This window comes from Schistocerca cancellata, chromosome 7 (assembly GCF_023864275.1).
Source record: "Schistocerca cancellata isolate TAMUIC-IGC-003103 chromosome 7, iqSchCanc2.1, whole genome shotgun sequence".
Lineage (NCBI taxonomy): Eukaryota > Metazoa > Arthropoda > Insecta > Orthoptera > Acrididae > Schistocerca > Schistocerca cancellata.
In genome coordinates, this window is record NC_064632.1 from 545,214,700 (window position 1) to 545,237,689 (window position 22,990).

The following is a 22,990-nucleotide window of genomic DNA, read 5'->3' on the forward strand; positions in this document are numbered from 1 at the left end:
AAACTCACTGACATAATTTTCCTACTTTAGTGATTTAATATGTGACTCCTGCTTTAGCTTGTCTGACACTGACTACTCTGTACCCCATTACTCATTGATTTCATTATGTGAGTTACATATCTTATTGGCATAAGTCATGTTCTTAGGTGTGCTGATTTTATCCATAATGTGTAGCAGTCATGATAGTAAACAATTTCACAAGTAAATAGGTGGGTGAGCATACATTTTAACACTGAATATTTACATTACTGTCTACAGTGAGATGCTGTGGATGCTTTTTGATTTTGTCATAAGTTTTGATACAATTCCCACTTTCTTGTACAGGATACTCTAATCCCTTTTGTTATTCACTGTAGTTGGATCTCATTACAAATCTGTTTTGTGTATCAGCCAACGCAGCTTTGATCTGTATGGAGAATGCAGAATACTCTTCTACCACGTTCTTGTAGTAGTAACATTCTGTACCAATAGCTACAAGTGAAAATGACATGATTGTAACTCTTACAAATATAAAACAACTAAATAAATTACAAGCATTCAACACAGTCGAAAACTAGTTGTCACTTCCATGCAAAAGCATGTAAAAAACTAATCTAAGCTATTTACAATTTTCTGGATCTTGTGGACAAAAAGAGTTAGCTGAGTATCACACTATCAATGCTGCAGAAGTTTTGTTGATTCATGCAGAGGAATTGTCCAGTCTCCATGCAAGGCATCACATATGAGCACAAAATGTGTTCCACAATTCTACATAAACATGACACCAGTGAGACAGGTTTGAAACTCTCCCCCATTACACTTGTAGTAGACTTGGAATACCTTGTGATTTATTTTAGGTTTGAAACTCTCCCCCATTACACTTGTAGTAGACTCGGAATACCTTGTGATTTATTTTTTACTGATACATAGCACAAATTATTGTTCCAATGATCTACAGTAAATTGTCAATAAAAGAATGGCCGTTTCTTCACACAGACAATACAAGAGCACAGTTGTATCCCATCTGGTCCAGCAACCGCTATCACACAATATCGGTTTCACGTATCTGATTCACCAATGAGGCCTCAATCGCCCTTTAATGCAGAACATTCCTGGTCAACATGGTTCAGCTACAGTGTTTGTGATGCACTGCAAGACTATTTTATTCTGGAAAATGACATATCTCAAGGCAATACTTTATTTATTTGTAAATATCAACAACATTGCAAATACACTTCTCGGGTTTGCCGCACGATCATATTGTGTAAGACCCACGATGTTTCATCGCTGCAACTGCTCGACATCTTCACATGGTGGTAATTGCTGCTATTATTGCTGCAAAATTTATCAGACCAGGACCCGGCGAAACGTGTGTGGGAAGACGCTCACAGTTGGAGGAAAGCAGTGCTCCTCGAGCACTCTGCTGGGAGCCACAGAAAGGTCTTCCGCGTGTGCACTGTGGTCAATGACTGTGCTGGCAGACACTCCTGTCATTAAAATCTTAATTAGAACTCAGCAGTGTGTTGCATCAAGTCATGAATCAAAGATTCTTGCTTTCCTTGTTTTGATTTAATAGCAGCCAGTGCTGGATTCCATGTAGTGCTTACCTGAAAATGTGAATACCTGTTGATAAGATTGTTCACTGTACAGATATGTATGGCCTCCTTAACTACACAGGCCCAGGAAGATGACACTGGGGATAAAATTTCAGTATTTTCATAAAACATGTAACACCTCATGTCCAGGCAATGCTCTGCCACCTCTGACTTATCAGGTAGCCCAAGGCACTTATGACGATGGTATTCAACACAATGTTCTTGCATGGTTTGGCATGTCTGCCCAATACAAGATTTCCTAAATGGCATGGGATCTCATATACCCTACAGTTCCTGAGGCCAAGGTCATCTTTGACCAGGCACAATAAATTCTTCAGTTTTGCTGGGGGCCGAAAAACACACTTGATGTCATGCATTTTGAGGATTTTTTCTATTCTTGAAGACATGCTGCAGAAATATGGCAAGAACACTGTTGCAATGGCCATCTCCACATCTTCATTTACATTGTTGCTTTTAATTTGCTTAGAATGAAATGTATGACTTATCTGTCTAACGGAATAGCCATTTTGCTGGAATACCATTCTTAGGTGTTGTAGCTCACCAGGTAATCTGTCAGCTTCTGGGACCACATTTACTCTATGTACCAAAGGTGTAAGACACTACTACATTGTAGACTCTGTATCCCAACGTACCACTGGCTTTTCTTCTGACCATGACATCCACGAAATGTAAAATACTATCTTTTTCCACTTCCATTGTGAACTGTATATTGGGATGGAGTGAGTTCAGATGCTGAAGAAACACAGGTAATATCTCTAGTTATAATTGAATTCTTTTATCTTGGCGGCTCGCGCATGCCCGCCAAGACGCGGGAGATTGCTGCGTTGCCAGTTGCACACGACGCACGCGCCAAGAGAAGCAGCGCCACAGTACAGCATAGTTCGCAAGCTTAGGTTTACGGGGGAGCGCGCAGCTCATGAAGTTCCATGGCCGCATTAACCCTATCACTGCTACAAAGACGTGCACCCTGCATTCCGTGCTGTGTGCGATTTTGTCATTGCACTGCTCGCCTGTGTAGACACATGGTGTTCCGGCTGCTTTGACACTCTTTATCATTCGATTTCACAAAAACTATTTGGCCCAAAAATCTGATTTTTACACATCTTCTTGACTGATACCTTCCCCCCATAAATGACTTAATTTTGTTTCGATGTTCAACGCAGTTATTATGCAGCATTAAATATAGTAAACCTTTGCACGAAATTTTGAAGAGTTTGCAGAGGTAAAAGTCCATAGAGTATACTTTCCGTATGGTCGATTTTAGTTGCCACAATGTTGAGAATGAAATGTGGACAAGATACCTAAATTTCATATAAAATTTACTGTATAACAATATCTCATTTAATTTAATTACCACATAGGTGTCATATGTAATATTAAGAAATATTCCGTCTTTCGCGACTGTAACAAAAGTTTTATTTACACCGGGCACGTTTGGCTTTATTTTAAAGCACTTTAATCAATCAAAAGGAAGTAGACAAAATAAATTAAACAAAACTGTGGACTTACAAAAACATTAGGACTTGAATATACCGTCTATCAGTGAAGTGGTCTGAGCTATGTCAAATATAATTTTTGTGTGTGGCACACACAAACAACATTTATTTGCTAAAACACTGATCAGCTGACACAAACGTTGAATATTGTGTTACCGCAGCACAAAACTATGAAAGGTGACTTGGCAATGGAGGAGACAAAATATTGTCAACTGAAGATGCTTCAAAAGAGAGACACGCATCTGGTCTAAATAAGTCGCTTTATTACAGTTGCAGAGAGGAATATATTTCAATACCATTGGTAAAACTGCGACTGTGGAACAAAAACAAGAAAGAGAACATGAGTACCATTGTGTATGTGCCATACCTTTCACTGACTGAAGTGCTATAAAATAAAGCCAAACGCGCGCGGTGTAAATAAAACTTTTATTACAGTCGCGAAAGACGGAATATTTCTTAATATTACATACAACACCTATGTGGTACTTAAATTAAATGAGATATTGTTGTACAGTAAATTTTATATGAAATTTAGGTATCTTATCCACATTTCATTCTCAACATTGTGGTAACTAAAATCGACCATACGGAAAGTATACGCTATGGACTTTTACCTCTGCAAACTCTTCAAAATTTCGTGCAATGGTTTACTACATTTAATGCTGCACAATAACTGTGTTGACCATCGAAACAAAATTAAGTAATTTATGGGGGGAAGGTATCAGTCAAGAAGATGTGTAAAAATCAGATTGTTGTGAAATCGAATGATAAAATGTGTCAAAGCAGTCGAAACAACATGTGTCTGCACAGGCGAGCAGTGCAGTGATGACAAAATCGCGCACAGCACGGAATGCGGGGAGCACCTGTCTGCAGCAGCGAAAGGGTTAATGAAGAGAGAAAGCAGTAGAAATTTTAAAAAATTGCATTCAAACGGATAATATTCGTGAAGTAAGACACTTCGATATTATTTTTAAATAAAGAAAATGTTAGGCACTGCACAAGGCTTGAACTCTTCACCTTTCACTTACTAGCCCAACGCCTTAACCGTTACGCTAAAGCAGCTCGTACTGCACTATAACTCCATGAGGACTCTAATAGTTCATGCAAAATACTGACAAACACTGCTGGTATGACTATGAATTACTCTCACTTTGTCGAAGTACAATAGGAAATAAACAATTACCGCTGTTCTTTATTGCGGAAAAGCGGTTCGTGAGATTGATACAAACACCTTTCCTTGCTATCGCCTGAATTAGGAGTCTTACTGCTTGTTTTGTTTAATTAATTAACAGAATATGAAGCAATTGGTATAAAGAATGCTTTTTCCAAAGTTTCTATAAAAGGAAGTCTGCTATCAAGACATTGCTTTTGTTCTATTACTTTATTTATGACTGAACATTTCTAAAACTGAAAACACTCGTCCGTACTCTGCTCTGCAGTGGAGATCTGGCAATGTCATTCTCTGTTCATTGGCTGACTGTGTTTTGTGACGTCAGATGCGCAGAATGAACCTAAACTCGGCCGCCAACATAAATGACGCGCACTTTAGTGGGGACACACCACAGAAGTATCGTCTACATACTACTAGGAGCAGGAAGGTTTGAGACTTGCTGACTGCTGTGCATTTCGCTCTGTTTTCCATAAAACAGTTGGCCACCATGGGAGACACAGGACTTCCCATGGTGACACCATCCACTTGTTCAAAATACTGGTCACTGAATAAGAAATAAGTTGTGGCAAGCACATGTTCAAACAATGCCACAATGTCTTCTCAAACTGGCTGCTGATAAGCTATAAGGAGTCCTGCAGAGATACTTTCATAAATAAAGATACAATATCAAAGCTCACCAAAAGATATGACAGTTGTAGCTTAAGTGTCTTCAGTTATCCTATGAAATGCTCTGGATTCTAGATATGGTGGTCACACTTGCCTATGAGAGATCCAAACAGCATAGTAAGATATATGGCCAGAAAATAGGTAGGAGCTCCAATGCTGCTCACTATTGGGCAAAATGGAGGCCCATACATAAATATCTTCCGTAGGCCATACGGTCTTGGGGGAACTGCAGCTTGTTGGCATAGGCTCTTAATGACTTTAGAAGGAACAGGACTCTACTTGAGAAGATGTTTTTCTCTGTATCTTGCCAGTCAGATCCTCTCTTAGCTTGCGATATGCAGGATCGTCAAGAAGTGCCTCCATCTTGCTGTTGTATTCAGCTCGTGAGAGAAGGACGGTGGTGTTACCCTTATCAGCAGGTATGTCTTCAAGAACAGAAAGAATCCTCAAAAGGCACGACATCAGAGGTGTTTTTTGAGCACCAGCAAAATTGAGGAATTTATTGTGCTCGGTCAAAGATGACCTTGGCCTTAGGAAACACGGCATGCCAATGTGGAAAATCTTAAATTGGACCGACATGCCGAACTGTGCAAGAATGTTGCATCGAACACCATTGTCACACACACCTGGGGCAACCCGACAAATCACCAGTGGCGGAGCACTGCCTGGACACGTGGCACCGTATGTTTTATGAAAAGACTGAAAATTTATCCCCAGTAACATATTTCTGGGACTGTGTTATCAAGGAGGCCGTACATATCCATACGGTGGACAATCTTATAAACAGGGATGCAGGTTTTCAAGTACCGTATTTACTCGAATCTAAGCCGTACTTTTTTTCCGGTTTTTGTAATCCAAAAAACCGCCTGCGGCTTAGAATCGAGTGCAAAGTACACGGAAGTTCTGAAAAATGTTGGTAGGTGCCGCCACAACTAACTTCTGCCATCGAATATACGTAGCGCTACAACAAGCATGTTTTGCAGGCACAAAGATAAATACTGGCGCCAAAACCTCTTCGTCAGTAAATAAATTTTTAAAAAAGGTGGAAAACGAGCTTTTTTTCTCCGCCCCGAGTTTCGACCACTGCACTTTCATACATTATCCAACGAAGTAAATAGAAATTTCGTATTGTTCATCTTCTAGCAGCATTTCAATGTACTACGAAAATCCGACTGGCAAGACTGTTTGGGATGTAGGTCAATATGGGAAACTCTACGTCCTGAATTTTTTCCTACCTGTGAGAAGAGATGGTTGCTACTAGGAACTTTTATGAATTGTGAATCACATGCAGTATTCTCTTCACAATAAGAATAATACGAATATAAACATTTTGCCATGTATTCTTTCGTGTTTGCTGCTGTCTCATTTAAATCCTGTCTGCCTAATAAACTACGAAACTACAGCGAGACAACAGCAAACGTGGAAGAATACACATATCATGTCATGTTCGTCATATTCGTATTATTCTTACGCCTAATAGTGATACAGTCAGAAATGAAGCATGGCAATTGACTAGATTTTTAAATCTAAGATGATTCTAATTTCTGTGCAGAATATAATGTACTAAAGAGGCGTCTGTAAAGATTTTCAAATGGTGAAAAGTGTTCGCTAAACTCTCGTTCAGAACATCTTCCATCATATGCAGTCTATTATTTGGTTCTTGTTGATCATTATCAAATAAAGCAGCAGTGTAAGTAACCTCGCACAAGAGCAAGCCACGCCGCGAGCGGCGACAGGCCGTAAACACTCATTATCAGAATGCGACAAACAATGCAAGACACAGTACAGTAATGCATTTTCAGCTTAGAGTGACGTAAACACATAACGGCACTTATCAGATCAAAGAAAAATAAGCAATCAATTCAAACCAGACGAAGCACGTGAAAAAGGAAGGGTACCCGTATAAATACGGACGGAGCGCCTGATGCATAGCAATGGCTACCTGGTAAAGCTTAACTGCTAAGCTTACGACTCGAACCAAACTACTGTAGCTGTATCGTCATTCATTTGACCTAAATTGTGTCTCGTATTATAATGGACCAACATTGTTTCGATTTGGAGGTGCGGCCTAAAACTTTTATCTCCCCTTGAATTTCGGGTCTCAAATTTCGGGTGCGGCTTAGATTCGGGAAATTTTTTTTTCCTTTATTTCGAGTCTCATTTTTAAGGTGTGGCTTAGATTCGAGTAAATACGGTAAGCACTAACTGTAATACAACACTGGCTGGCATTAAATCAAAACAAGGAAAGCAAGAATCTTTGATTCATGACTTGATGCAACGCACTGCTGAGCTTTACTTCAGATTTTAACAGGACCATCTGGCAGTACAGTAATTGACCACAGAGCACGCGCAGAACGACTTTCTGTGGCTCCCAGCAGAGAGCCTTAGGAGCGCTGCTTTCTTCCAACTGTGAGCATCTTCCCACACACGTTTTGCCTGCTATGGTCTGATAAATTTTGCTGCCACCATGTGATGATTATCACTCACGTTTTGCAGCAATGATAGCAGCAACTACCACCATCTGAAGACGTCGAGCAGTTGTGTCGATGAAAAATTGTGGGATTTACATAATACAATCCAGTGGCAAACCCGAAAAGTTATTTGCAACAGATCTGTTGGGAAGCCTGAAAAGTCACATCAACAACATTTCATTAACCAGAAAATGACTTGTTTAATGTTTTCTTCTTTTCACCCAGCATTAAATGTAATTTAGAAAATAGGCTCAATATGTAGCTTTTTATGTACCAAGTACCAGAAATAATGTTATCTGCTCATCTACCTATTCCAAAAAGCACTGCAATGAGATTCAAAATTGCTTGTCACCATGTAATAACAATATGACTTTTGTTCCCAGAGATGGAGCAATGCTATGACACCAATAAGACTTTGCACCAAAATAATCTTATACTAGGACACTACAGAACTACATTCCTAGCTATTTTAATGTATTATACAGAAGTGACTTACCACATGCTTCTCTATAGGCATCAACTTGAACATACAGCACATACAGTGGTTTAGGTAGTAAGTATGAAATCTCATGCTGCTTGCGAATTCTGTCCAAGGGAAGACCCAAATAATCTTGCAGTGGCTTGGTTGCCTAAGAAGAACGATTTCCTTTAAGTAATGTGGAGTACACTGACTCATTCTTAACTCTAAACACAAATCAGAATCTAAAAAATTTCTTGCGTTTTTCTGAAAACTTTTAAATTTATTAAAATTCACAATATTAAGCAGTGGCTACAGATGTGCAACAATCCAGTAGCATATACATGAGAACAATGAGACTGATACATAAACTCAAGTTTGCATAAAGAGTTCAGAAAAAAAACATCACTTCTGCGCACACCTGGTGGGCTAAGAAACCGAATAAAGCGGAAGGAGTAGAATTAGATATGGGAGTCCTACAGCCTATGCACAAGACAAACATACCATCTAAAGCTGTAACAAACGTTCAACTACTACAGCGCAGCTTATCTCCAAAAAAGGTAAAGTCATTGTGCATTTTAGAAACTGAACATGATGAATGAAGGCTGGATTTTATTCAGTGATAGAAATGACAGGTAACACACTCGTCACCCAGCCGGACGTATCAACAGATCACTAAATATAATTATGCTTACATCTGGCAAGGTCGCTAGGTGCGGCACAGAAGGATACCTCCACCATCATCAGGTCACATTGTAAAACATCCACAACAAATTTAAGGGCTGTCACACATGCCCATTGTCTCACTAGTCATCCAGCTGATGTTTACTGCAGCTTCCCTGGTGTATATATTGCTGATACTCCTGTAATAAGTGGTTTCTTCCTGGACTATGACTTGGTCTTTCTTGTTACCTACCAACAACAAGTGGGTAGTGCACAGCTATGTTTCTCTGCATGTTTGAGTGGCCTATGGCTGCATCAAGATAGTGGTTGATGTGATTTCCCGTTGAACCTATAAATAGTGTTCTCCAGCACTGACATATGAGTTACTCAACAAACTTACAAAGGACTGTATTGATTCTGAGATATCCATCTCCAGACATACTTTATTTTGTGTATTTCCGCAAGAGATAGGAACTGTTACTTAATCATAAATATATTGTGCTTAATATAATCTTTGTTGTTGAAGAACACATGCAACAAACACCATACACAGAAAACTCCAGAACATAACACTATTACTGCGTAAGGAACACACACCAGAAAGACAAAATTAACTGCATGGAGTATGGGGAGACAAAATTTTAAGAACTGTTAGAACAACAGAATTGGTTTCCAAACAACAGGGCTTTACAGAGAAACAAAAAGGTGAGTAGAATAGAAATGAAATAAAGTGCAGCTAACAGCAGCATAATTCTTGTGAGATTACTAAAGATCTGTAGCAAATAGGAGATTTATTCAACAATGTTACTCTGTAACTAACATTTGAGTCCACAAACCATATAGTCCACAGCTCTGTTCTCCATCAGTCCTAGATTTTCTTTTTCTTATGCTTATCAGTTCTTTTGCCTCTGGCCAAGTCTTGCATATGTGGAAAAATGTCAAATTGCACCACTATTCGGAGTCCACATTAAACATCGTAATTGGCGAAGTCAGTTCAAAGGTTGGATGAAGGCAAGGACCAAACCTCATAAAGTGCTTTTGTGTTCAAGTGAACCTTCAGATTGGGCCCTGCTTTACCTCAAATCAACAGCAGTACAGGGCTGAAAGGGAAACTAAACCGTAGAACACAAAGCAATATAATGAAAACGGAGAGAAAAAGTAGATCACAAATATCAATGAGTCAAACTGAAGAGCAGAGGCAACAATGTGGTTGGAACAGATACAGGAGACAGCCAGCAGCGAAAAGATTATACGAGGTGAGATCAGGAATCTGCCACATACTGGAAAGGACATTCTAAGCTGCCATCTTGCACGAGACATCAGCTATTTAGTTGTTATTAAAGTAAGGGTTATTGTAAGTGCATCACCCAGGTGTCAAGGAAAGGTGTACACATCAGTCACAAAATCTTGCACTAGTGTTACAACTTAGCAATGGAAAACTACTCAGGCTAAAATGGCAAGAGTTTATGTGACTGCCTTGCCAGCCAAACTTCACTAAATAAAACCACCTGAAACTTTTGTCATTTGTTAAACATCTTGACAAGCTCCGTCACAACCGGTCATGACATGTTGCTGTGTTGTGCAGCTGAGACGTTAGAGTTACTATTCTGAATGTGAGGAACAATCAATACTACCTCTATTACTCAGTGCTCTACTGAAAAATGATTTTGGCCACAAATAATTCAGTTTCACAAATGACTTACAACAGCAAGCTATCAGTTCTGGACTGCACTGATTATTTATGAGCATTAATAATACCCAAAGACCAGCAATAAGCAAAGGCAGAGCTCCAACACCATTGTAATGTATTGCTTCAGAAGAAGAAAGTAAAGATTAGTTCAGACTAAGGAAGGATAGTGAAGGAAATAGCTAGAGTTCTTTTCAAAAGAACTATGTCAGCATTTGAGTTACGCAATTTCTGTAACCATGGGAAACCTAAATCTAGGTGAAAGGACTGAAAACAACCCAAACTGCCCTGCCGAACAACAGTGCAGCACCTTACCACTTTTCCACTTCACTCAGTGAGGTAGAGTTTCATTTAAATACTTGTACTTAATTTTATGTGCATCCATTGGTGCCAACTTCACACAGTGACACATTTTAACAATATTATGAAGAAATAAATAAACACACACACACACACAACTCTCACATAAATAACCACTATCTCTGGCCACCAAGGCCAAACTTGGACATCAGTTGCCTGAGTCTGGCCTTGGTGATCAGAGACAATGGTCATATACATGAGAGCTTTGTTTGTGCCAATGTGTTGGTGTGTGTGTTTACTTCAGAAGAAGGCATTTTGGCCGAAATCTTACTTGTTTAGCATTCTTTTCGTTGTGCCTGTCTGTGACTTGACATTTCCACTATATGGTGAGAAGCAATCTCCCTTTTCATAATGTTGTCATTATTCCATCCTGGATTTTCCACTGTTTGATTTTGCCTAGTGACTCATTTTAACTGGTTAACTTCAATTTGAGTAAAATCGCTCAAGATATAACAGGGCTTAGTGTAGATCACTGTTATCTCAATGTAGGCTGCTTTTATGTAAAATGCTAGATTAAATAGTAGTACGATGTTAGTAATTATTACATCTTGTGCTTAATTACTTATACTCAAACGGAATAATGAAAGAATTAATTACCTTTACATTATAAATGAAATTATATGAGTAAATTTCCCCTCCCACAAAACCATGGACCTTGTTGGAACGAAGTGGTTTGCACACGTCTATGACACAGACAACCATACCTTTAGGTGTATGCAGTATGAGATCTAATACTGAATAACTAAATGGGAATGCATGTAAGCTACTATGAACAGCAAAGTGAACACATCGTACAATATAACCCTTTTTTAATTAATCTCTGAGGACCGAAATATTTTTTCCTTAAATGGTGGTTCTTCCTAAACAGGAGTTCAGCTCCTGCATGCTAATAGAGTGACTCAAAATCAGAATTTGTGGTTTTTAGGCCATATCAAATATGCACATGATTTAGCACTAGCAAATCCTAGTATATATATATTAGTACCATACACTCTTCATTTACTCGTTAAGCCTTCATTTTGAAGTTGCATGTAAAATCAACAATGGGTGTCTCAATTTAAAGGCAGCATCCAGAATGAAGAAGAAATTGTTTATATACAAGAGTGGTTTTATTCAACTACTGTAATAGCATAGATAAATATGAGTAAACGAAAAGAAAAAATACCATTAAATATTACCATTTATATCTTGAAAACAGAAATTGAGAAACAGTCTGTTTTTTCCTGACAGCATAACATACTGAGAAGAATTGTCACAAAACTTCAAGAGCTGAATCCTCCTCCTCCTCACATCATCATCATCATCATCATCATCATCATCATCATCATCATGGCCACCCTTCCCCAACTTTAATACTTAAAAACAAAACCATTCAGTCACCTATGTCTACCTAATTTTCAAAAGTCAGGATGACATCACCATGACACAGTCTTTGAATGAGTCACTTGTTGAAATATCTGTGAAAGCATTCAGGGAAACCATTATCATCATCCTCGTCTTCTATAGCAACTGCTGCTGGCCCACAGTCAGCACTTGTAAACTGGTTCAACACATGTTGGCTTACAACATACCATGCAGTAACAAGCAAGTGCACAGCCTGTAAAGTATTTAATCTCACTATGTCCTTTCTTTTGAGGACTGAAACTGACCTCAGCATCCATTCTGTAATTAGCTTCCACAAGACGAATTATGCTTAAGTCTAGAAGATGCATGTGAGTTGTACCAAGCACATTCAACAGGGAGAAACAAAACATAAATGTTCCAGTGGAATGTCATCATCTTTTGATGTGCAGGGCATCTGCTGCACCTGTCTTGGGGTTTAAAAGCCTTAGAAACTTCATATAAAATTCAGCAATCAACCAGGCACTGCCAATAAAACATATGTGCAAAATAGTATTTTAAAATCAAATGGAGTTTAAAATTTTCACATTATTAATGGCAGCAACTTCTCACTGTCATCACTCTAACACACTACAGAACATCATTCTGTCTTTTCTTTTTTTTCTCTGTGTATCTTACACCTGTTTCTGAGGGAAGCAAATTATAATTCTATCAGCATCGAAAATATTTTAGGGCTCATATCCATTAGCAGCGATGACAAAACAGTCTTCTACCAAGGTTCAGTATTTTGTCTACTGTCTCATATTCGACAGGTCAATTTAAAGTTCATAAATGCGTGACCACGCGACACTAAAAGACCTGTGTAAAGTAGTTCAGTACCCAAAAAGTTTTTAGTTACCAGATAACGAACTTACTCACTACCAAGAATAACAAGATGAGGCTCAAATCTGGTTAGTAACATACCAAGCCTTCAATCCAATTTTTGGAAGGAATTTAAGAAGCAACACAGCTGCAATCACAAAACTTGCTGCAGCACTCTTTTTCTATCTCCTATTGTCGTATTTTTGCAACACGAACTCTACAGAATGACAGAATCGAAGGAACTGAGGGGAGAACTAAATGCAGTCAACACACTCTCAGTTCAGATAACCGTAAATATTTTGAATGGATAATTGCACTATTAAACTAAAGGTGCAAAGGCCCCTTTCAATGATGAAGCACGGACATTCTCCCTTTTTAATAAGGAAGGTTCTTGGGTTTCAGCATTCAGGACTGCTTCATTATTTTTCAGTACATACTGCACAAAGAAGATGGCAAGAAATCATATTTCTTTTTCTCCATGTTAATATGTTTGCAATTCCGACTGTCTTCGACATCATGAGTAATGTCAGCTTCTAGTGAATGTGAAGCTATTCTCTTTTTTCTGGCCATAACTACACAAAACTTCCACACTGTAGAATTCAACACTACGATAAAAAACACACAGCTACCAATTTGTGTGCTTGGAAAAGTTTTCTATGATGTCATATCATGTAACCTTCAAGCAGATATTGGCATTGTTCGAAACTATCATTCACAAAGTACAACTTATCTAGCTGCTATAATAATTGATTGTGAATTACCGACTTTTCTGAAACACCATTTTAATTCAAAAATGAAAGGAATAATTCCAATCACACTGAAATGTTAGCAATTTCATCACAGCTGGATTTATTCCTTAAAATGGACTTTTTTTTACATCAGCTTCCATTATAACTGGGGTTCAGTAACATTGCTTCTTCAGAAGTTTCCTGGACCAACAGAAATATTTGTTAAAAGTGGGAATTCCTTAAAAGCAGGTTCATTAATATGGGATTTTACTGTAGTAGCTGAAGACATACATAAAGCCAACACGCATCTCAGTGGTACAAGTTTATATGCCAATCAGATCTGTAGCAAAAACAGCAGGAGTACATTGACTGGTGGAGGGGAATCATCGCTAGTTTAAAAATTATGAAAAGGTTAATACATGATAGAGACATGGAGATACCAGAAGGTTTCAAACAGTTTATATGATGATAAGAAAGAGATCTCGAAACCAGAATTTGAACTGCAAAACATTTCTACGGGGAGATGTGGACTCTGACCATAATTTACGGGAGGTGAACTGCAGATCGAAATTGAAGAAACTGCAGAAGGGTAGTATACTAAGGAGATGGGACCTGGATAAGTTGAAAGAACCAGAGGTTACCAAGATTTTCAAGGGGAGCATTAGCAACAATTGACTGAAACATGGATAAGAAATAGAACAGAGGATGAATGGGTATCCTCGACAGACAAAACATTGTAGGCAGCAGAGGATCATAATAGGCAAACAAAAAGAGTGCCCAGTAGTAATCCTTTTATAATGCATGAGATACTGATGAAAAATAAGACTTAAAATGCAGCAAAAGGGAATGCAGATATCTAAAAAAATGAGATTGACAGGAAGTGCAAATTGGCACATGAGAACTGCATGGTTGCAGAAGCTTGCATGACTGCAGGAAAGAAAGATGCAGCTTATAGGAAAATTAGAGATACCTATGGAGAAAAGAGAAGCAGTTGTATTTATATTAGCAGCTCAAATGGCCAGCCTGTACTAAGCAGAGAAGAAAAGCCTGAAAGGTGCAAGGAGGGAAAAACAATGTAACAATTAATTATCTTTAAATTGTAAAGGAGTTTTGCTATTTAGGGAGTAAAATAACCGATGATGGTCGAAGTAGAGAGGATATAAAATGTAGACTGGCAATGGCAAGGAAAGCGTTTCTCAAGAAGAGAAATTTGTTAACATCGAATATAGATTTAGGTGTCAGGAAGTCGTTTCTGAAAGTATTTGTATGGAGTGTAGCCATGTATGGAAGTGAAACATGGACGATAACTAGTTTGGACAAGAAGAGAATAGAAGCTTTCGAAATGTGGTGCTACAGAAAAATGCTGAAGATAAGGTGGGTAGATCACGTAACTAATGAGGAGGTATTGAACAGGATTGGGGAGAAGAGAAGTTTGTGGCACAACTTGACTAGAAGAAGGGATCGGTTGGTAGGACATGTTCTGAGGCATCGAGGGATCACAAATTTAGCATTGGAGGGCAGCGTGGAGGGAAAAAATCGTAGAGGGAGACCAAGAGATCAATACACTAAGCAGATTCAGAAGGATGTAGGTTGCAGTAGGTACTGGGAGATGAAGAAGCTTGCACAGGATAGAGTAGCATGGAGAGCTGCATCAAACCAGTCTCAGGACTGAAGACCACAACAACAACAACAAATTGTAAATGAGATTGTACATGCACACTATACCTCCATGAAACTTGGATGCTGTCACAATGGCATGGCTCATGTTCCTCCACAATAAAGCGAACTCAGGCAGTGCTGAGGGAATTAGATTAACCCGTTCATTGCTATGGCCCTGATCTCTGCATTCTGTGCTGGTAGCTTTTGTTATGGCTCTAATGCTCATCAAACGTTAGTGCCTGCACTGAGAGACAGTGTTCAAGCCAAAATGAAATATTCATCACTGATTTTTGAAAAAATATAAGATGAAAAAAGTCTGATTTTTGGACATCTTACACTCCAAAAACTGTAGAGGAAGTCAGAGACTGGAATACATCCAACAAATAATTGAGGACGTAGTGCTACGCTCTGAGATGAAGAGGTTGGCACAGGAGGGAAATTCGTGGTGGGCTGCATCAAACCAACCAGAAGACTGGTGACCCAAAAAATTAAAAAAAATAATAATAAATCCACTGTACTTACTACTCTTCTTCTAATTAAATAAAACATTGCACAAAATTTTAAAGAGTTTGCAGAGATACAAATGCACTGCATAAACTTTGCAGATGGTTGATTTTAGCTCATACATTACAGTGAATTAAATGCAGATACAATATCAACATTTTACTTAAACCTGAGAGCAGAATGGCATCTCAATTCATTCTCAAGTTATTGGGTATGATATCCAATTGACAGTTGATGCAACGTGCCCATTCACGTCCTTGCGCATCACGAATCGTGGTCATAACTGTTGTGGCTTGGCAAGACAGCCAAGCCACTATGACGAAGCCGAAAGGCACGCGTTTAAGCTCACGCAGGCTGGCGTGAGGTCTGGAACAGGACACGGAAATGAGAATAGCCAAAAACGTACGTAGCTTCTGGAATACTTAACTTTAATCCATAATTGGGAAACATCGCTCTTGACGGTACATGTTTTACAGCATCAATAGTTACTGGTAATGGCGCCTTGCTAGGTCGTAGCAAATGACGTAGCTGAAGGCTATGCTAACTATCGTCTCAGCAAATGAGAGCGTAATTTGTCAGTGAACCATCGCTAGCAAAGTCGGCTGTACAACTGGGGCGAGTGCTAGGAAGTCAATCTAGACCTGCCGTGTGGCAGCGCTCGGTCTGCAATCACTGATAGTGGCGACACGCGGGTCCGACGTATACTAACGGACCACGGCCGATTTAAAGGCTACCACCTAGCAAGTGTGGTGTCTGGTGGTGACACCACAATAACAATAGTCATAACTCATAAATGATTCACAAGATCAAAACGAGGTTTTCTGCAAATGGTAGTATGCTATCAGGAAATGTCAGAAATACTCTTTTTTTTTTATTTGCTGAGTGAAGTGAATGTGGTGTGTGCTGGTGGTCACTTCATCACTGCATAAAGTGTATGCATGATGGCAACATTATTCGCCTAAGTTGAAAACTGTGCAGAAATCAGTATTGGGAAGAATGCAAGATTTATTTATTTACCTACTTGTGTTGCTCACAGACTGGTGCAAACCCTTCTATCTGATATCCTTTTGGTGGTTACATATTAGTTATCTTACCTTACATCATCTCATAGTGGTGATTGTGACGTGCGCATGTGTGTGTGTATGTGTGTGTGTGTGTGTGTGTGTGTGTGTGTAACATAGCATTATTATTATTGTTGATGTTGTTGTTGTTGTTGTTGTTGGTGGTGGTGGTGGTGGTGGTGGTGGTGGTAGAAAACCAAGTGTTAGATGTAGGTGTAGATGCAAGCACTACGCCAATTCCTCTCGAAAAGTACCAAGCGAAGATTGATATTCAAATGGCTGTGCCCAGAAAATGAGCTGTATCTTAACTTTCACACATATACACATTTAGCTATACTGGAGTAATAATTACAATGGTAACATACAAAATTCCACAATATAAACAAACCATAACCCAATCATTATCACTATGCTCCAGCTACTAATTATTATTGCTATACTGTGAACAAACCTCGAGTATAGTTTTTAGGCGAGGGGTAAGATTATCGAGAAGTTCTCTTTTCTTCTGTATTTCTTTCGCTACCAGCTCCTTATCACCCTGCAGTTTATGACAGAGAGCTGCGAGCTGTTTGCGCTGCTCAAGTTCCCATTCCAATCTCGCCAGTTTCAACTGGTGCATATCATTCTGCGTCAGTTCCTTAAACAAAATTCGATAACATTGTAATGAATCTTTTAGTACAGAGCACATTTACTGACTATGTGTAAATAAGAGCCACTTCTTACTTAAATTATAAGCAGGGTGCGATTTGTGCTTTTACCAATGGGGGCGATGTCTTAGGGGATTAGTAGAATTATATATGTTACTAGCTTGGACCGTGGTGTTACGCATGGTTAAACAGCTATTTATAAATAGATGTTAATGCCGAAACTCACTATTCACGCGTATGCACCATCAGAAAAGCCATCCCTTGTTATATCTTTAAAAGTACATTATAGGTAAAGTTTATTTACAAAATCATCTACATACAGGTATACGAGAGGAATTCAAAAAGTAGAGGCACATTTGTGAAAAGCTGTACTTATTCTGATGAACTGAAACATATTAATAGTATTAATAATAAGACTTACTAAAAACTTTCGGTGTTTGGCTCCACAAATTTAAATTATATGTAAAGTTTTACTCCAGTGTGTGGGAAATAAACATACCAGGTTGGGATGCATAAACTAAAACCAGAGGAGGGGATGGTCTGATGCAGAGGGGAGGGGGGGGGGGAATCCCCCCCATCCCCCCCTGCAAATCGCACACTGATTATAAGTGACAAGACCTAAAGAACACAGTCAGGAAACCGGAACAGATAATGTTAAGTAACTTAATAATGTGTCACTACAGTTTGTTCCAGCAGAAATACTAAAATAACAATCACTTTTTGATGGAACAAACAACAGGTTCAATAGAACCATGTTCAATTAGGCATAGCCATAATACACGTGTTATGCCTGTGCTACCACCAAATTGCTCAGCAAGCTTTAACAAATGAAAATGTGATGTCGGTAATCTGAGCGATCATGTGACTTTACACTATTTGAGATCACAAGGCAAACTAGATGTGACTCTTACAGTAAGGATCACAGAAAATTTAGTATCTAAAGAGAACAATGATACACAATTTCTTACCAGTCTTGTGATTGATTCAGGAGCTGTTTTATAGAATTCTTCCACTGATACCAATTCTATCTCCTCATCCTTTGACCTGCAAAGAAAAAGGTACATTTGCATATGTTTAGGTTTAAACTCTTCATTTTATGACATGAAAGTGGAACATCAGAATAATAAAAATCTGTTAAGAGAGTGACATAGGTTTCAGTCGTTTGCATTATTGACATTTCTTTCTACTGAAGACATCACTGTTCTACTTCCTTGCACAGAGATACTGTCTTCCCTGCAAGATTATTACCCACATTTCATACACTCATTCAGAGCCATCATACTGGTATTGACTGACTGGTATCAGTACCCTTCACCTACAAGAAATTATTTCAGCATACATGTCAGTAGCACAGTGTGATCCCTTTGCAGTATGCAATGTATACAACTGGGTATCCCCTGGTGGCTAGGATGTCAAGGATCATCAGATGGCTGGTCAGTTTTCTTGATTTGAAGTCACAAGGACCCTTTACAGGGAACAATAATTTCAAATGACAGCGTATACTGCACTATCACAGAAAAATTTCCAGTTTGGCCACTTTTGCTTTACAAAGAAAGTACACACTTATTTCCAACTTGACAGTCAGAATTTCAAGAATGTGATTAACAAACATTTTGTAGAAATACTAACGAACCGGCCCAGCTATTTCCAACTTGACAGTTAGAATCTCAAGAATGAGATTAACAAACGTTTTATAGATATACTGACGACCTGGCCCGGCTTCATACGAATATCATTAAGTACCTACAGGTGGACAACTTGTGTGGTGTAGTGTATCTTGTTTGTGGGCCACTGCACACACAGAGTTATGGATAAATTTCAGAGAATAATGTTAAGCAACTGAATATCATTACTTTCATACAGCTTATGTGACATAAGCAGAGCATGGAAGGAAAGCTGTATGGAGACATGAATGTTGTGTACCCCATATTGGATTGGCATCTGGCATGACATCTCACTGCAACGGTGGGAGAACACTGTGATTTAAGTAACATATTTACAACCAATGTAAATATTGTATGCAAATGATGGGTGTGTGAGTGATTCAATATGTATTGGAGGCTGGCTGAAGGGGCACAAATAAAAGAAAAGAATATGAAAAACACACATCATGTCCATGTTTAATTTGTATTAAAGCACTCCTCTTATGAAGCTTGGTATGCACTGTGAAGCATTGTTGAGACTCATTGTCACAATTCTTTGTCATGAACTTTCCACAGCAGACTTCTTCACTGTGCCTTGCAAAGAAACCTGTCTACATCTAGGTTTGATTCAAGGAAGGCAGGAAGCTGAAAGTACTGCTGCTGAAGGAGTTTAATCATGTGGACAGTATAATGAGTCGACAGAATAGTCTTGTTTATATCATGAATGTATTAAACAATATAATTTATTTATCTGTAAAAAAACACCTGTATATTTTTTTCACTCATTACATACAGTACTATTTTCTGGGGATCTGAAAAAACAAATCTACTCAAAACTTCTAGACTACAGAAAAAGGTTAATAGAGCCATAGTGGGGGCTAAAATAAATAATACTGAAAATCTCTACTTGAAAACCCAAACCCAACATCCATTCCAAGTATATGTAACACAAATTTTCATTTTTTCAGAGTTAAACTCACAAATTTTTGGGAGCCACTCATCCCTGCATCAGTGTACGACACTGATCAAGCTACATGTTACTTTGCCACACACAAACAGTGAAAGAACACTTTAAATGGGAATGAAATTTATAGATAAAATTTGGAAGTGTAAATCTGACCTAAATTCAAAAAATACTGAAGCAGGTCTAGAAAAACACCCTCACAAGCAAGTGCTATTATAGTGTAGGAAATTTCTTGAATGATAATCATTTAAAACTGGTATCTTTAATAGCTATATGTGTCCTCTAATATAATCAACCATGTCTGCTGACAGTTAATATGAGTTGTCGCAACAGAGACAACAAAGACTGAATGACAGAGCATGGAATATCAGAAGTTTGAACATGACAGGGAAGCTGGGAAACCTGAAAACAGAAAAGTAAAGGTGAAGTGTGTATATAGCGGAGGTGACTGAAGTGAAATCCGAAGAAGTTAAGGTTTTATGGTCAGATGAATACAGAATAATACCAACAGCTCTACAAAATGTTATAATGAGTGCAGGGTACTTTATGAATAGGAAGGTAGGGCACAAAATTAGTTACTATGACCAGTTCAGTGATAGGGTAGTTCTCAACAACAATCGACAGCAAGCCAATGCCAACAAAAATACTTCTGATATACATGCTGACATCACAAGCAAAAGGTGAAGAGACAAAGAAAGTATAAAACATATGAAGATATTGAAAGGAAAACTCAATGTAAAGGAGTTATAATTTAATAATCATTGGAGATTGGTACGATGTAGTTGGGGAGGAAACAGAAGACAGAGTTTTTGGAGAATATGAGTTTGGTAATAGGATTGAGAAAGACTGTGTTGTCTCAAATTTTAGTTAGTGATAACAAATATTGGCAATGGCAAGGAAAGCATTTCTGAAGAAGAGAAATTTGTTAACATCGAGTATTGATTTAAGTGTCAGGAAATCGTTTCTGAAAGTATTTGTATGGAGTGTAGCCATGTATGGGAGTGAAACGTGGACGATAAATAGTTTGGACAAGAAGAGAATAGAAGCTTTCAAAATGTGGTGCTACAGAAGAATGCTGAAGATGAGATGGGTAGATCACATAACTAATGAGGAGGTATTGAATAGAATTGGGGAGAAGAGGAGTTTGTGGCACAACTTGACTAGAAGAAGGGATCGGTTGGTAGGACATGTTCTGAGGCATCAAGGGATCACCAATTTAGTACTGGATGCATGGAGGGTAAGAATCATAGAGGGAGACCAAGAGATGAATACACAAAGCAGATTCAGAAGTGTAGGCTGCAGTAGGTATTGGAAGATGAAGAAGCTTGCACAGGATAGAGTGGAATGGAGAGCTGCATCAAATCAGTCTCAGGACTGAAGATCACAACAACAACAAATATTGTACACTGTTTAAAAATCACATGAGGCAGAGGTGTACCTGGAAAAGACCTGGAAACAGATGGTCAGATAGAGACTCTGAAATCAGATACTGCACCGTAACACACGAGCAATACAGACTTTGATCACAATTTGTAATGATCAGAAGTAGACAGAAATTTAAGAGGATCATCTAGAAGAACCAATGTGGAAAGAACTGGGATACTGCAGTGGTGTGGAATGATGAAGTGCATTTGAAATTCTCTAAGGCTGTAGATACTGCAATAATGAAAAACACACTAGGTGTTTCAGTTGAAGACAAATGGACATCTCTATAAAATGGGCACAAGTTGGAAAGATAAAAAGAGGTACACAAAAGCTTGAGTAACAGAAGAAACATTTTAAGTGATATGACAAAAGAAATCAGTACTAAAATATTCAGGTAAAGACAGAAATACAGCACTATAAGTCATTTAGGAGCTGTAGAGAAGCCAAGGTAAAATGGTCTCCGGAAAAATGTGAAGAAATCTAAAAAGAAATGTTGTTGGAATGACTGAGTAAGCACACAGAGAAGTCAAAAGCACACAGAGAAGTCACAACAACTTGTGGTGAAATTAAACACAAGGCAGTCAATATTAAGACTGTAATGACAATTATGTTTTGAAACACAGAAGAGAAAATGGGCCAGGAAGTACACTGAGGGCCTTAATGAGATGGAACAACTTGTCTGATGGCATGATAAGAGAAGAAATGGGAGTTGATATGGAAGACATAATGAAGCCAGTATTAGAGTTACTTTATAAGAACTCTGAAAGACTTGTCCGCAGCTCATGGTCTAATGGCTAGCATTACTGCCTCTGGATCATGGGATCTCGGATTCAATTCCCAGCGGGGTTGGGGATTTTCTCTGCATGGGGACTGGGTGTTTTGTGTTGTCCTCATCATTTCACCCCCCCCCCCCCCCCCCACCACCACCACCACCATCCTTTCGTGACAGTGGCTAGATTGGATTTGTAAAAATTGGGGCTTTGTTCAGGCGCTGATGACAGCGCAGTTGAGTGCCCCAAAAACCAAACATCATAATCTCATCTGAAAGACTTGTGATCAAATAAGACAGCAGAGATAGACAACGTTCCCATAGAATTTCTAGAGCCACTGCAGGAGGTGGCAACCAGATGACTATACAAATTGGTATGTTGAATCAATGAGACAGGAGATGTACTATCTGACTTTTGGAAAATATTATCCACAACATCCTGAAGATAGCAAAGGCAGAGAAGCATAAGAACTATTGCACGCAGCATAAGAACTATTGCACAATCAGCTTAGCATCTCATGCATCCAAGTTACTGACAAGAATAAATGCAGAAGAATGGAAAAGAAACTCGATGAGTTGTTAGATGAAGATAAGTTTGCTTTAGAAAAGGAAAAGACAAAGAAGAGAAAGTCCTGGCATACTTGACAATGGAAGCAAGACTTACGAGAAATCAATGTACATTCATTCAATCTGTTGACCTAGAAGAAGTGGTGTTTGACCATGTAATCTGTAAGATGTTCAAAATTCTGAGAAAAACAGGAGTAAGGTACAGGGGAAGACAAGTAATATGCAACATAAGAACTAAGAGCAAACAATAAGAAC

General features: G+C 38.6%; 1 protein-coding gene across 1 annotated transcript in view; it reads right to left on the reverse strand.

Annotated features, from left to right (window-relative positions):
* LOC126092299 (THO complex subunit 5 homolog) overlaps window positions 1–22,990 on the reverse strand; it is a 170,567-nt gene that overhangs the window by 139,771 nt on the left and 7,806 nt on the right. Inside the window, exons 3-5 of the mRNA XM_049907819.1 lie at window positions 18,336–18,411; window positions 17,172–17,357; window positions 7,896–8,028 (exon numbers count right to left, since the gene is read on the reverse strand). Of these exons, the coding sequence (XP_049763776.1) occupies window positions 7,896–8,028; window positions 17,172–17,357; window positions 18,336–18,411 (395 nt within the window). The remainder of the gene's footprint in view (window positions 1–7,895; window positions 8,029–17,171; window positions 17,358–18,335; window positions 18,412–22,990) is intronic.